Source organism: Cervus canadensis, chromosome 5 (assembly GCF_019320065.1).
Source record: "Cervus canadensis isolate Bull #8, Minnesota chromosome 5, ASM1932006v1, whole genome shotgun sequence".
Taxonomy (NCBI): domain Eukaryota; kingdom Metazoa; phylum Chordata; class Mammalia; order Artiodactyla; family Cervidae; genus Cervus; species Cervus canadensis.
Genome location: NC_057390.1, coordinates 78,801,457 through 78,818,267, shown reverse-complemented (window position 1 = coordinate 78,818,267; position 16,811 = coordinate 78,801,457). Strand labels below are relative to the sequence as shown.

General features: G+C 41.7%; 1 protein-coding gene across 1 annotated transcript in view; it reads right to left on the bottom strand.

Annotated features, from left to right (window-relative positions):
• Positions 1-16,811, bottom strand: part of NBAS (NBAS subunit of NRZ tethering complex) — a 308,614-nt gene that overhangs the window by 50,612 nt on the left and 241,191 nt on the right. The window contains exons 45-47 of the mRNA XM_043469328.1: positions 13,805-14,023; positions 9,544-9,746; positions 7,197-7,286 (exon numbers count right to left, since the gene is read on the bottom strand). Of these exons, the coding sequence (XP_043325263.1) occupies positions 7,197-7,286; positions 9,544-9,746; positions 13,805-14,023 (512 nt within the window). The remainder of the gene's footprint in view (positions 1-7,196; positions 7,287-9,543; positions 9,747-13,804; positions 14,024-16,811) is intronic.

Below are 16,811 nucleotides of genomic sequence, written 5' to 3'. Positions count from 1 at the left end.
TGGACATAAATGAGCGGCTGGACACACACACAATATACTGGTTCATGCTTGTGAGTTATTTGTCAGGAAATTTTTAGAAGATATACGAAGGCCCAGATAACTATGATGGTGTAGTCACTCATCTAGGGTCAGACACCCTGGAGTGTGAAGTCAAGGGGGCCTTATGAAGTATTACTACAAAGTTAATGTAGGTGATCAAATTCCAGCTGAGCTACTTCAAATCCAAAAATGATGCTGATAAACTGCTGCATTCAATATGACAGCAAATTTGGAAAACTCAGCAGTAGCCACAGAACTGGAATTTTCATTCCAGTTTCATTTCAGTCCCAAAGAAGGGCTTTGCCAAACAAAGTTCAAACTACCGAACAACTGCACTCATTTCACATGCTAGCAAGGTAATACTCAAAATCCTTCAAGCTAGGCTTCAACAGTATGTGAACCGAGAACTTTCAGATGTACAAGCTGGATTTAGAAAAGGCAGAGGAACCAGAGATCAAATTGCCAACATCCGCTGGATTGCAGAAAAAGCAAGAGAATTCCAGAAAAACATCTACTTCTGCTTCACTGACTGTATTAAAGCCTTCGACTGTGTGGATCACAACAAACTGTGGAAAATTCTGAAAGAGGTGGGAATACCAGACCACCTGACCTGCCTCTTGAGAAACCTGCATGCAGGTCAAGAAGCAACAGTTAGAACCAGACATGAAACAACAGACTGGTTCCAAATCAGGAAAGGAGTACGTCAAGGCTGTATATTGTCACCCTGCTTATTTAACTTATATTCAGAGTACATCATGCAAAATGCTGGGCTGGATGAAGCTCAAGCTGGAATCAAGACTGCCGGGAGAAATATCAATAACCTCAGATACGCAGATGACACCACCCTTATGGCAGAAAGTGAAGAGGAACTAAAGAGCCTCTTGATGAAGGTGAAAGAGGAGAGTGAAAAAGCTGGCTTAAAACTTAACATTCAAAAAACTAAGATCATGGCATCCAGTCCCATCACTTTATGGCAAAGAAAAGAGGAAAAAGTGGTAGCAGTGACAGATTTTCTTTCCTTGGACTCCAAAATCACTGAGGATGTTGACTGCAGCCATGAAATTAAAAGACACTTGCTCCTTGAAAGAAAAGCTATGACAAATTTAGACAGCGTATTAAAAGCAGAGACATCACTTTGCCAACAAAGGTCCATATAGTCAAAGCATGGTTTTTCCAGTAGTCATGTACAGATGTAAGAGTTGGATCACAATAATGGCTGAGTGCTGGAGAATTGATGCTTTCGAATTATGGTGCAGAAAAAGACTGTTGACAGTCCCTTGCATGGCAAGTAGATCAAAACAGTCAATCCTAAAGGAAATCAACCCTGAATATTCACTGGAAGGACTGATGCTGAAGCTCCAATATTTTGGTTACTTGATGGGAAGAACAGACTCACTGGAAAAGACCCTGATGCTGGGAAAGATTGAAGGCAAAAGAGGAAGGGGCGGCAGAGGATTAGATGAATAGATAGTGTCACTAACTCAGTGGACATGAATTTGAGCAAATTCTGGGAGACAGCAGAGGACAGAGGAGCCTGGTGTGCTGCAGGCCATGGGGTCGCCAAGAGTTGGACACAAGTTAGCAACTTAACAACAACTGTGCGTGTGTGTCTGAATCTCTGCTGTACACCTAAAACTAACACAGCACTGTAAATCAACTACGCTTCAATTAAAAATTAATAAAGTGACACTTCTGCAACTCTCATTACTTGGTCTGTCATTAGCACCATCACCTCCATCTTTCAGATTAGGAAATGACAGTCAGACAGGCTTTGCCCAGGTAAGGACAGGTTATGAATTCCTCTCACAGTATCTCATCTTTTTCTGACATTAAAGAGCCTGCAGTGGACAGTTAAGGGAGCGCTTCTCAAACACCATTGTGCTTAGGAATTGCCCAGGCATATTATTAAAATATAGATTTTACTTGGTTGGTGTGGGTAGGGCCCAAAATTCTGCATTTCCAACCAGCTCCCAAGTGTCCCTGAGTCCGTGGACTGACCTTTGTGAAGTCTTACGTCATTATTTTTCTCTGTTTTTCTCACCTCCTCCACCTCCTTTCTCTGCACCTTGGCCTTATTTCCTTTTCCACGCCTTGCCTTCATGTGTGTGTTGTGTTTAGTGGCTAAGTTATACCTGACTCTTCTGAATTATTATTTGTTTCAGTCACTGAGTCATGTCCCACTCTCTATGATCCCATGGAATGAAGCACGCCAGTCTTCACTACCCTTCACTATCTCCTGGAGTTTGCTCAAATTCATGTCCATTGACTTGGTGATGCTATCTAACTATCTCATTCTCTGCTGCCCTTTTTTCCCTTTTGCCTTCAATCTTTCCCAGCATCAGAGTCTTTTCCAATGAGTTGGCTCTTTGCATCAGGTGGCCAAAACATTGGAGTTTCAGCTTCAGCATCAGTCCTTCCAATGAATATTCAAGGGTGATTTCCTTCAGAATTGACTCGTTTGATCTCCTTGTCTTCCAAGGGACTCTCAACAGTCTTTCCCAACACCACAATTCGTAAACATCAATTTTTTGGTGCTCAGCCTTCTTTATGGTCCAACTCTCACATCCATACATGACTACTGGAAAAACCATAGCTTTGACTATATGGACTTCAGTCAGCAAAGTGATGTCTTTGCTTTTTAATACACTGTCTAGATTTGTCATATCTTTTTTCCCAAGGAGCAAGCATTTTTTTAATTCCAAGACTGCTTTCACCATCTGCAGTGATTTTGGAGCACAAGAAAACAAAGTCTGTCACTGTTTCCACTGTTTCCTCATCTATTTGCCATAAAGTGATGGGACTAGATGTCATGAATCTTAGTTTTTTGAATATTGAGTTTCAAGCCACCTTTTTGACTGGAAAGAATACTGGAGTGTGTTACCATTTCCTTCTCTGGAGATCTTCCTGACCCAGAGATTGTACCCGCATATCCTGCATTGCAAGCAGATTCTTTACTGCTAAGCCATCAGGGAAGCCCAATAAATATATGCACACATATATATGTATGTATAAATATACACATATGTTTTCTTTTCCATTGTGATTTATTATAAGATATTGAATATATTTTCCTGTGCTTCAGTAGGTCCTTGTTGTTTACCTATTTTATATATAATAGCTTGTATCTGCTATTTCCAGAGCCTTACTTGAAAAGAGCTTGAATCCCCAGGTTTCTCTGAAGACGCCCCTGGGAAAAACCTAGAAAAGAGAGTGACTCCCCTCTGTGACTCTTGCAAGCAAGCTCTTGGGGAGGGGAACTGAAGCCAAGAGTGTCAGGTTTAACTGTCCACATTCACAAAGCACTTGCCAGGCATAAAAGTTAGGACTTTGTCTTTCTTCTTCTTTTTCTTTTCTAAGTGAAAAAAAAAAAAAAAAATCACTGAAATTCATTTTTGTTGTTGTTAAGGAGCCTCTGTTATTCTGTGTCTCTGGGATGCAAAGTAAGGTCTCATTCTGACTCTCCATTCCCCAATGTCTTCCTCTTTGGAAATCAAAGCTTAAAAAGAAAATTGTCCTGTATTCAGGAGACTCCAGTTGGATTCTTCTGTATATCCTGTATATATATATATATATATCTGTTTATCCAGCTGGAAATTCACTAAGAAAAACACTGCCTTCTAATCTTTTCGAGATGTCCCATGTGGGACCAGACTGAGGGATTCCCCGTGGAAGGGGCTTCAAGCAGTATCTGTTAAGATCCCTTCCATCACGTGAGGCCAGGGTCCGGGTTGGGGTACCTGAGAGCAACACATGGGGGAGCGGCAAGCTGAGAACTGACTGAGGGACTGTGACTGGAATGGCGATAGCTCGATGGACCGTCTAGAAAGTGACACACAGCACTTCTGTCTGCGCTGCTGTCTGCCACATCTGCCTTGTGTAGGCTGTGTCCTCAGCCTGGACTGCCATCATCCACCTCCATCATTCTTATCACAGACTCAGGTGTCACAGACCAGGTCCAGTGCTGTCCCTTGTGGGTCCTGCTCTGACTTCCCTGGGACATAACAAGCCACCCCCTTCACCTCGCTTTCTGCACAGCACTGACTATGCTATTGCACGGGAACCAGGGCCCGGAGCAACCTGCTCTCCCTGCAAGACTCTGAGCTCCTCCAGACTGGAGGTTACTTCTTACCCAGAACTGGAACTGAGAACGGAGTGTGACACACAGTAAACACGAAGAACAATGGCATTTGTCTTTAAAATAAGGGGCCCATGTGAGCCACAGCTGTGGCTTCCTTACCATTTAAAGAGCCACAAGCAACAGAGTTCAGAAAAACTGTGCAAAGCAAAAGGCAGAGTGGGTAGAGCGCCCTGCTTGCCATGCTGTCCAGCGCACCCACACGGTTTATCCTGTGTCCTTTCACTCAAACCATGGGCACAAAGCTATGCATGTAGACATGCTCTGAAGGCCACCGAGCAGTCAATTACGCCGCAGGGGCAGACAGGAGTCCTGGCTGTGTTTCCCAGGTCTCTGACTCTGGACAAGTCAATTCCTCTCTCCCAGCCTTTCTCTCCATATCTGCAAACGGCAACAATACACACAGGTGTCAAAAATCATAACCACTAAATCCACAAAGATAAACACAAAGAGTTCTAACAGCAAGTAACTAAAACTGAATATAGAAGTGTTCATACATTTTGATTGAAATTATGTAAAAATATATCCATACCTGAACAATAACTAGGAGGTAATACGCAAATAAAAACAACAATATCACTGAATGAACTATGAGGCGGTTTCTCAAATATGCTTCATCATTATTATATCATATTTTCCATTAAAAAAGAAAATTGGGGTAAAGCCTTACAGGGTTGCCATGGATATAAGACACAGGAAAGATCTCCATAAACTCCGGGAAATATATTCTTGTCATTCAGCTGCTGCTGCTATTATTCCTCCTACTAACCCTGAATAGGGTTCCTAGGTGGCACTAGTGGTTAAGAACTCGCCTGACAATGCAGGAAACATACGAGACGTGGGTTCGATCCTGGGTCGGGAAGATCCCCTGGAGGGGGGCATGGCAACCCACTCCAGTATTCTTGCCTGGAGAATCCCACAGACAGAGGAGAGTCGGACATGAATGAAGCGACTTGCATGCACTCACCACCTGGATGAAAAATTCTTTCTAAAACTGGATTGGAGACACACACCTCTTAGACTTACAAAGCCCGTACACTCTTAATCCTCAGACAAGACAGATCTTACATATACAAAGCTTTTCAAAATATAACATATACATTCTAGGAATCCCCATACTTAATCAGTAGAGTAAACCTCCTGGAGATATGAACCCCTCCTCTCCTAAAATGCTCAGCACAGTGTCTCCTCCTTGGCTGCCCTTGAAAGGAGTGAGAAGAGACCATGCTCTCTGAGGCCTGAGAAGCAGATGGTCCTGCTGGAGCTGATGGACTAAGAGAACAAATCTCCAGAAAGTTCTCAGCTCTTCTTTCAGAGCCACCTACAGAAGATGCTTAGAGGTGGAAGTCTCATAACCACAGATATTGAGAGTAATTCTGAGGCTCTAAGGAATGCCATTAAGTGAGACCTGCTGTCGGGAGCCGTTATGGGAGGTCCCGCCCGTGACGAGGTCACGAAGAAAATACCGGGCAGGCAAGGCCGTCCGAGACCCCATCCATGACGAGGTCACGAGGAAAATACCTGACAGGCAAGGCCGTCTAGGATAAGGGACCCTCCAGGTTGGCCTCGGCCTCTACCCTACCCTATATTCTCCCCTCTTTTCTGCTGTTGTTCTTGTTTGCCCTGCTGCGGATTCTTGTGTTGCCTGCCGAGAGCTCTCCTGCTCCTCTTTCACTGAGTGAGGACCAACTTAAAACCCTAATTAATAAATCTCCTGGACGCTGGTACCCTATGAAGGGGCCAGGGATGAAGGAAATGCTTCAGTTCAAACCCTTTAGCTGGCATTCTGGCTTGTTTGATAAATGTGTGCTCTCATTGCACAAAATGCTCATGATTGTTCTAAACATCCTAAGCACAGTACACTAACAAAAGAAACTATTAAGCATAGGCCCCTTCGCGGGGTGAGAAAAGCTCCACAAATATTATAGCCACATATACGCCTAATAGAAAATAGTTTAGATAGAGATTAGCTGGTGACTTCTTGCAGGTAATTAACTTTTGGACTAAGAGCCTGTTTTGTGCCATATCTGCTGTTTTTGAAATCCTTTGCATTTCTGTTTTGTAAAAAATGTAATCCTATCTAGTTCCCTTGGAGATGACACCTAACAGAAAGAAAATAGATTAACCACAAATAAGACAGGGTCGGCTACTGAAGTTGCTTGAAGTTGCTTAAAGTTGCACCAGGTGCAAGCCATAAATTGTCAACAGGCCTGAAAGCCAAAAGATGTTATACATAGAGATTAACCATAAAAAAGGCCCTAATAGGCACAGAGCCCTTTGCAGGGTGAGGAAGCCCTATTAGAAAATAGAAAAAATATTGTTTTAAAACTGGTTATTAGATCAATGTTTGATTGATGTTACTGTGCTGAGGTTGTGCAGTGAAAACTATTGTTAATATAGTTAAAGATATAGTAAAATAAGAGTTTAGCCCTAGTGTAAAAACAATAAGATAATTGTTAATTTTAACCAAGAGTGCTAAACAGGGGCTGCCTCTCCAGAGCCACAGGGTCTTTGTGTGTTAAACTTTTTAGATAAATTTAGCTGAGAATTTCTGCAAAAAGACTGACTTTATGTTAATAGGATTGTATTTCTATTATGTTACAACCTGCTGTACCATGAGACTGCCACTTTTCTGTTTTCTGCTAACCTCAAGGCCAGAAGATAATGTACAAAAAATCTATGGGAAAAGACTCTCGTAAACAAAAAATGTACAGAGCACACCTGGTTTCGTGAAGGACAAGCTGATGTAATGTTAACCTAAGTCTGTGTGCTTATCTGCCCCTTAGAAATGTACCAACTTAGGGTATAAAGGCAACGGTGAAAAATAAAGCAACTGCCAGACTCTGCTGCATATTCCTGGTCTGGTCTCTTTCTTTCTCTCTCTCTCTCTCTCCCTAGCAGACTTGGCCCTATCAAGGCCGGTCCTACGTGTCTCTCTCTCGCCGACGCCGTTCATCCTGAGGGTTCTCCTGGATCCTGCCGGGGCTGGACCCCGGCAACCTGCAAACCGCTCCAGCCTTACCCTTCATCCACACTGGCATGGACCGCGGCAACAACTCCTTCCAGGACGTGGAGCGGGTCTGCTGGGCCCCCGAGGTCAGTACTGCCTCCACTGTGAAGGAAGAGACAGAGAGAGGAAGGGATTCAGGACGGATGGCTCAAGCCTCAGAAACCAGCAGGGCACTGACACTCAGATGAACCCAGCTGGATCTCAGCAGAGCATACGCCACGAGCTCACAGCCGTTCTTGGCATATGCAGCCCACGAAGTAGCAGGTCCTGTGCTGTGTGTGTCCTAAGGATGTGGAGAGGAAACCTTCTCTGCCCTGAGGAGCTCACAGTTTAAGAGGCTTGTTTTCCTACCGAGAGTAGCAAAACGAAGTTTAAAAAACAAAAATTAAAAGGAAAAAGAGAAAGAAAATCTATTTGCATTCTGTTATTCAAAAATTCAAAGAAATACTCAATGGGCACTAAAAGTATGAGCTATTTTAAGCAGTAAATATATATATAATCTAAATCCTCCAGTTGGCCTTTTCCCCACAATATTAATATTCACATGGCCCTTACAAGGCACCAGGCAATGCTACGTGCTTCACATACATCCTGCCATTTAATAATCCAACACCCATGAGATGGGCCCTACTATGAAGTCCACACTACAGATGTGTATGCATGGAATTCTATGGAATTTTGAAAATGCAACAGAGGGAAGAGAAGTCTTAGATGAGTTTTCTGGATAATTTAAGTTATATGATTTAAACCAACTGCTGGATTCAGTATGTTCATACCTTTGTCACATTAAGCTTACTAAATTCACTAACCTTCTAAAAGGTAAATGTCATGGACCTAGTCAATAGCAATTTATTTTCCTCAGGAAGAGAGGCACATGAACTAAAAGTTCCCTTTCTCCCACTACTGAAAGATTTAATCCATTTTTATTGAAAGTCTTCTGTGCACCAACTATAACATTTATTAGACCAGAATGAAATCTTCAGTGCTAGAACTGGGCACAGGGAAGAAAAGAGTATAATTTATGTCAGAATTTTACAAATGTAAAAATATCATGTCAAATTTTAATTATATGAAAACGTACAATTTTTAAAATGAAACTAAGTTCTCTTCAAAGCACTAATTTTTCAAACTTTTGTTTTTGTGAGATTCATATGAACTTGAAGAAATAATAAAAGATAACTAAAATCAAAAAGCTCTCCTGGTAGCTCAGATGGTAAAAATCTGCCTGCAATGCAGGAGACCTGAGTTTGATTCCTGGGTTGGGAAGAACTCCTGGAGAAGGGAATGGCTACCCATTCCAGGATTCATGTCTGGAGAACCCATGGACAGAGGAGAATCGAAAAGATAAACATGGCAAACAATTATCTGTCATCACTTGAAAGTGGAAAGTGGCTCTAATAACCACAAGCACCACCAAAACATAGTAAGTTCATTATGTAATAAAGGTTTATTCATTTCACATTTGTGATTTCTAAAAAATGTTACACTACTTTATTTCTTTCCTTATACAGAAAATTACCAGATACCTCAGAGCATTAAGGTGAAAACTGGATGACGCTGGGTAATTAAACTGATAAAGGCTCATTTGATTTCAGTGCAGCTGCTGAAAACTGACACGCTTTTAATCAAAAAGTTCCTCAAGAGCAACACAGAATCACAAAGAATGCTTAAAAGAAGAATAAATTAAACACAACTAAATCTTTTAGGCTAATTGCATTATTCACAGAAAGCACTTGATGCCTCATTATTTTCTTAGCTTAACTTTCCCCTCTTTCCTAATCCCCCGGAAGCTCTCCTACAAAGATACCAGCCTATTGACAGGAAGCTAGAACTTCTCAATTGTCGGCTTTATACCATTAATCGCAGGTAAATAACGTCCTAAGATACTTAACAGATATCTAACTTCTTCAGTATGTGATTAACCATGCCTTGTGTACTTCAAAAGAAACTTCTGGGAATTGGTTTTCCACTGCTGAAAAGACAAGCTCTGAAAATCCACACTAAAATCACACGACAGGTCTGACACATAGGGACCTGCTTCACTGGCCACACTGGCCTTTGTCCCTTGTTTCAAGAATTATCTGAGTGAGGGAGAGGGTTGACCGAGAAATTAGCTAGCGCTTTGACGTGTTACACACAGGACCGATGATGGAGCATTTTCATGGTTCTCCACTCTCAAGATATTTTAAGACAAGAGACTGAGAAGTCTAATCATAATCTCTTACTTTTATAAAGTACTTCATAGTTATACAATGCTCCTATGTACACGATATTATATCTTCATAACAACTGTGAAACAAGCACTTTACTGGCAAAAATATCAGCTCAGGTTTTCCTTGATGACTATTTTATGGCTTACCTCAATGCAGAGATGATTTTCGTTACTGCACTCTGCACGATTTCCTTGGGCGAGATGTCAAGAGGGCCCACAGCCACCTCCAGCAGCTGCTGAATCATTCTTAGAGGCTGACCGTCTAGACACATGGCCACGGCTTGATTGTAAACTTTCTCTTTTTCTGACCGAGACAGATCATAGAAGTACCCGTATTTCTGCAGCATTTCCTGAAAACATGGAATTCAACATGTAACTATGAACTAGAAATTACATGAACAGAGTGAACTATACTCAGAAGACTCTCAAACCAAATATACTACAACCACTAACACCACACGGAGGAACATGTAGGGGATGTTAAGAGCTTGGTCTCCAGAGCTACCAAGACTTGAGTGTAAACCTTGCTTTACTGTGTACTAAGTAGTAAGCCATTGTGATCTCAAATTTCTAGTGTCTATAAAATGAGAATGAGGACAATCAGTTCTTGTGAATAGAGGGTGTTGTAAACATTCAATAATACAAAAATCAGTCATTTAGCACAATGTCAGGCACAAAGTAATGCTCATTAAATTTCTCTATTACTATTATTGTGCTATAAACACATCACAGTTAAAATCTATTAAGTATCAACTATGTAAACCCAGGTATTGTATATGTTATATAATGTTTATAATTATGCTGATAGCTCAGTTGGTAAAGAATCTGCCAGCAATGCAGGAGACTCTGGTTCGATTCCTGGGTCAGGAAGATCCACTGGAGAAGGGATAGGCTACCCACTCCAGTATTCTTAGGTTTCCCTTGTGGCTCAGCTGGTTAAGAATCCACCTGCGATGCAGGAGACCTGGGTTTGATTCCTGAGTTGGAAAGATCCCCTGAAGGAGGGAAAGGCTACCTACTCCAGTGTTCTGGCCTGGAGAATTCTATGGACTGTATAGTCCATGGGGTCGCAAAGAGTCAGACATGACTAAGCGACTTTCACTTTCACTTTTCTTTCAACTATCCCACAAGGAGTTTTAATTGGCTCCACTTTATCAGAAAGGAAGCTGAAAACCAAAGGTGTTAAGCAACGTGTCCAAAGTCACACAGTCGCCATTAACGGAGCTTGGGATTAGAATCCAAATTTATGCTTTCCCCACCACATTCCCCCATTCCACACTGCTGGTCCCTCTTTGATAATATTGTAAAAACTAACATGACAACAAGTAATTTCAGAAATAGAACATAGCCTACCATCGTCCAGCATACCAAATGTGATCACTTGATGTTAACAACACTTTTTTTTTTTTAACAACACTTTCTAACTTTCACAAGTGCTTCTGAATATAACTGCTTTGTCTTTCAAACCTTAACTGGACATTTGATGATATCAAAGAACTACTATTAACGTTTTTATTGGTAATGCAGTGGTAGTTACATTTAAATATATCTTTTAGCAATAGACATGGAAGGATTTGTAGATAAAATGAAAAGATGACTGGGTTTTTCTTTAAAATGACTCAGAGGAGTAAGGGTAGAAAGGAAATAGCCTGGTCATGTTTTGATAATGGTAAAAGCTGGGAGTTGGGCACATGAGCTTTCAGTTTACTATTCTTCCCATTGTGATACTTTCTATACTTAAAAACAAACTACCTGTGAGTTAGGCAAGGAAATTACTAGTATCCGTACTGAGACAAGAGGAAACTTGAGGTTCCAATGGTCTGTGATTGAAGTTGCACTAACCTTCTTGAGTATACAATATGGTCTTTCACTGAGTATATAATTAAAGAGGTTAAAATCAAAGCCTGAACTTAAAAGGGTCAATATATATAAGGTTGAAGGTTATTTTCAGCATTTGATCTAAAAGGTGCCTTAACAAAATCATATAATGTCAATTTAGGGGCCAGAAGAGGCTCCTATTAAGGACCATCCATGGTCTAACAACATTTGTAAGTAGCTATTCCAAGTGTGCTCAGTCCCTCGGCTGCGTCCAGCTCTTTGCGACCCCGTGGACTGCAACTCATAAGGCTCCACTGTCTACGGAATTTTCCAGGCAAGAGTACTGGAATGGGTTGCCATTTCCTCCTCCAGGGGATCTTCCCAACCCAGGAATTGAACCCATGTCTCCTTCATTGGCAGGAGGATTCTTACCACTGAACCACCTGGAAAGCCCAAGTAGCCATTTGGTACATTTAAATCACAGCTTCACTGAAGCAAATGTCTGTTTTTGTGTTAATAACTCCCTCAGAGCCTTATACACCACTTGAGCCACTGAAAGACAACACTTATTCCAAGAAGAGTAATGAAAATTCTCCAGATATGAATATACAATGTTTGATTAGAAAAATAAATATGTACTTAAAAACTCATAAGTATAAATCACTTCCACCTGATTCAACTTTTACCCTAGTCCTAATTACTGATTGGTGATGGTGGTTCAGTTGCTAAATCTTGTCCGACTCTCATGACCCCATGGACTATAGCCCGCCAGGTTCCTATGCTCATGGGATTCTCTAGGCAAGAATATTGGAATTCATTTCCTTCTCTAGTGGAACTTCCTGACCCAGGAATTGAACCCAGGTCTCCTGCACTACAGGCAGATTCTTTACCAACTGAGCTACAAGGGAAGCCCCTTAATTGTCATTGTTTTTAATATTGTCAATAATTGCAATTACTAATTATACAACTGTAACCATCAGCAGAATAAAATCAAAATTGGTAAGGCCAATTTGCTCCCTGTGAAGGCTTCTACATTGCTCATATCATTATTTAATATTATTTATTAGATAGGCTAATAGGCACTAAAACATACAAAAATGAAATAAAACTGCAATCAGGCTTATGGATTCCTCCCATTATCTCTTGGATGAGGGGCTTGCATTTTTCTGTCTCATACATATTTTGAAATCTTCCATTTGTTCAGTATCTGGACTCCTCACCACTGACTGATTTGTCTAGTCGGGAATATATATATTGTTTTACAAGCCAAGAATACAATTCATTAAACACATAAGATTAAAAAAAAAATAAAGCAGATCAGTGGCCACTTATAGGTTCATTCACTACAGCATTACAAAGCAAATGGAATATTTTTTACATACCTAAACACTGTTTTCACCTGGATGAAAACCATTTATGTAGTGATCTGTCAACTTTTTAGTTATAGAAAGTGAAGGTGAGTCACTCAGTCGTGTCCAACTCTTTGCAACCCCATGGACTATGGGAAATCTCCAGGCCAGAATACTGGAGTGGGTAGCCTTTCCCTTCTCCAGGGGGTGTTCCCAACCCAGGGATCGAACCCAGGTCTTCCACAATGCAGGCAGATTCTTTACCAGCTGAGCCACCAAGGAAGCCCAAGAATACTGGAGTGGGTAGCCTATCCCTTCTCCATTGGATCTTCCGACCCAAGAATCGAACTGGGGTCTCCTGCACTGCAGGCGGATTCTTTACCAACTGAGCTATGGAAAAGAATATTAAAATTCCCATGATGGCGATAATACAGAAGAAAAGCTCCAAAGGCTACAGAGGGTTTCCTTATGTAATCCGAACCCTCTGGTCCCCAAACCTCATCGGGGCTCATGACTCCCATGAGCGGGCTTTTTGAGACTCCACTAAGACCAGAGGGTCCCAACTATAATGAACTAAGAACAACTTCATCAGCCAAAAAAGTCATGTCAAGAATAAATTATATTGGAAAATGCACCCGAAAAACAGGATGAGAACACACATTCTTTTTAAAAAAAAAAAAAAAAAAAACACCTCTGAGGCAGGCATGGATGGCTATTTCTGAATTTTTCTGAAAGTTAGAAAAATTTATCATCATTCAGTTGGAAAGCAAAACATCTCCCAGCTAGAAATAGAGCGTGTGTGTGTGTGTGTGTGTGTGTGTGTGTGTGTGTGTTGGTCACTTAGTGAGGTCTAACTCTTTGTGAGCCCATGGACTGTAGCCCTCCAGGCTCCTCTGTCCAAGGAATTCTTCAGGCCAGAATACTGGAGTGGACAGCCTTCAGAGGATCTTCTTCAGGGGATCTTCCCAACCCACGGATCAAGTCCAGGTCTCCCATATTGCAGGTGGAGTCTTTACCAGCTGGGCCACCAGGGGGCCCATGTGACTGAATCACTTTGCTATACACCTGAAACACAACCCTATAAATTAACTGTATACTTCAACTTAAAAAACAGTTATTGAAGAAAAATCTGAAAGATTGAAAAGCCGATCACAACTACGAACATAGCTTTAAAAGACAAATGAAAGAATACACTGACATCATCCGACTGTGTGAGCATACAGAAGTTTGCACTTCATTACCTGCTCACTGTTCTTCAGAGAAATGACGAAGCTGTGGTCGAGGGTTTCCAGGTGTGCCAGTGATTGCTCCAGATGATTCAAGGCATCTGCATAGGTCACCCGGGACCCGCCAGCCTCCTCAGTGTCTTCTTCTGAACTTCTTTTTCGTGGCTTTTCAATAAAATGTTTGACTGCCTTAATAGCCTTTCCAGTCATTTCTTTACGTGCTTCCAGAGACAGCTTTACCAACAACAATAACAAAAAGAAAGTGAGAGAGAGGAACTGAACAAAGGTAAGAATCACCTTACATATTACATGTGATATATTTAGTAAAGTATTAGTGTGGTAGAGAGAACAAGAGTGAAATTTTAATACATAAACTTTAATGAATAGGACTTTTGCTATACTAGTTTTTCTTCCATGAAGAAAACAAAAATAGGGTGGTATCACTTGCACTATTAAATGCATAAATATAGCTTTTTTAAAAAAATGCTAATACCCAAAGCAGGTGGTGTCATGATGAAACATATTCAAATAGATTACTGGTTACAGTGAAAAAATGAGGAGTCATTTCTATAACCAATTCTGATAATTTATTATAAGGAAATAATTCAAAAGAAGAAAATAGTATAGGCAAGAAGACTTTAACTGGAATAAGAATATAAAAATACAACTTTAAAAGCAATCCAATTGATAGTAAGAGAAATGGTAACTAGCGTATGACAAATCACTTGATAGAGTATTATGCAGTCACTAGGAGTTACAGTAAGAGTATAGTCATTATCACTGCTTGGTTGTATGATTATCATAAAATGTTCAATTTTAGGAATCAGAAATCATAAAACTGTATCCTGCTTACATTAAAATCTGAACTATACCTGTGCATGTGAAAAGTGAAAGTCGCTCAGTCGTGTCCGACTCTTTGCGACCCCATGGACTTTACAGTCTATGGAATTCTCCAGGCCAGAATACTAGAGTGGATAGCCTTTCCCTTCTCCAGGGGATCTTCTCAACCCAGGGATCAAACCCAGGTCTCCTGCATTATAGGTGGATTCTTTACCAGCTGAGCCACCAGAGAAGCCCAAAAGTGAAAGTGAAAGTGAATGTGGCTGAAGACAACACACACACTATTAGTGACCACTGTTAAAGTGTTGAGATTATGAGCAATTCTGTTCTCGACTTTCCAAATTTTCTAGAATAATGTTATATTCACTCATTTACTCACCAGTTGCTTACTGAACTCTGATATGTGACAGTCACTACGATAGGCATGCAACGCTTATATTTTTTCTAATATTTAAAATGTTAAGTTCACTTGGCCCCAAGAATACAAATTAAATCTCAACTTAACCCTCTTTGATAGACGCACCACATTCTTCAGAGCCACTCTGGGGCCTTTCAAGCCCTGCTGGTTTGTGCTGCCCCAGACCCAGATTTTAGTCGCCTGTCAACTGCTCAAGCACATTTTTACTAGAGCTGTAAGAGGACTCTGTGCTGACTTAAAACACAGCAACAACAACAGATAAAGCATCCTAGGACCAAATCTCCTCCTTCCTATTACTTCTTAAAATCAGTCATGTCCTGTGTCTGGTTATTCTGAAAAGTAGGCACAGGCATCAAATACACAGCACTAATGACCCCACCAAGGGGCAAACCTCCTCTACCCTCCATCCCCAACAGCGCCCTCCAAGTCACTCCACATAAAATTGTTTTATAATAGATGGCTGGCATTTCCTTAGGCTCTTATAGATATGGATGAAAGGTACCTTTAGGAAAGCACTATTTTCACTGCACTGTAACTGTTTGCAAATACAGCTTCCAAACAAGTTCTGCAACCCCCAGCACCTATGACATAAAACCAGAAGCCACCAGTGACCAGCAAGGATCAGCTAACAGTATTGTCTCTTTCCTTAAATTAACTGTGAATGCCTTTCTGTGACTGAGAAATTCAAGATATCCTAGAACCCGTGTTTAGTTCAACAGACCTCCCTACGCCCCCCGGTGATGTGGATGGAAAGACTGAGCCCCAGAGAAGGTAGGTGATACATTTGGGTTCGTGATGAGTGAGAGAGTGAAAGTCGGAATTCAGGTCCGTGGTGACCAAGCCAGTGCTCCCCCCAACTGTCCACCACACAGTTCCTCGGTCACGTCTGCCTCGTCACAGGATCTGACAGGGCGAGCGAATGAAATCAAGACTTCACAGCCCCACTGGACCCTGTATGACTTGCCCTCCCGCTCACCCCACCTCTCTAACCCTGTGTCCTCCTTTCTCCTGTTCTCAGCCTATTCCTAAGACACTGACCTCCCTGCAGGCCCGCACAGCCCTTCCGCTTGTCGGGCCCTCTGTCTGGAATGTTCTCCCAGGGATCCTCATGCTCGTTCCTATGCCCCTCTCAGAACGTGGCAGAAAGGTCACGTTATCCACGCGGCCTCCCTGAGCACCGAGGAAGAGCGGGCACACCCTCCGTCCTCACGGGCCGCCCTCTCCTCAGCCTGCATTGCTTTCTCTTCACCACTGGCATGCTGGGCTTCTACTTGCTGTGGTCTTCACTGCCGTCTCCCCAGAGCTCAGGATAGTGCTGCATACTTAAGAAGTGTACTGAACGTATAAAGGAATGAACGGATGAATGACAACATTTCTAAGTGACAGAATGGTGAAAGCAGGCTTGTGGGAGTAGGAAAGCTTATGACACGTGTATAACCACTAGTGAGCACTTAGAGCAGGAGTGGAAAGGCCCGGATAGAAAATGCTAGGCTTTGGAGGTCACTTACAGTCTCTGACGTGTACTCTTTTCGTTGGCTGGCTAGTTCTTAGAATCCTTTAAGGACTGTAAAAACTAGCTTAGCTAAGGGCAGTACAAAAACAGGCAGTGGGCTATGATTGACTGACTCCCCGGTCTAAAATATTAAAAAGCTTTAGCTGGAAAGATGAACTGAGAATAAATTGTTGGTAGTATTGAGTGCCAGGCATCTGACCTGGAGGAGTTCAGGAGCCACAGAAGGCAAGTGGTATTCTGAAGATAATTAC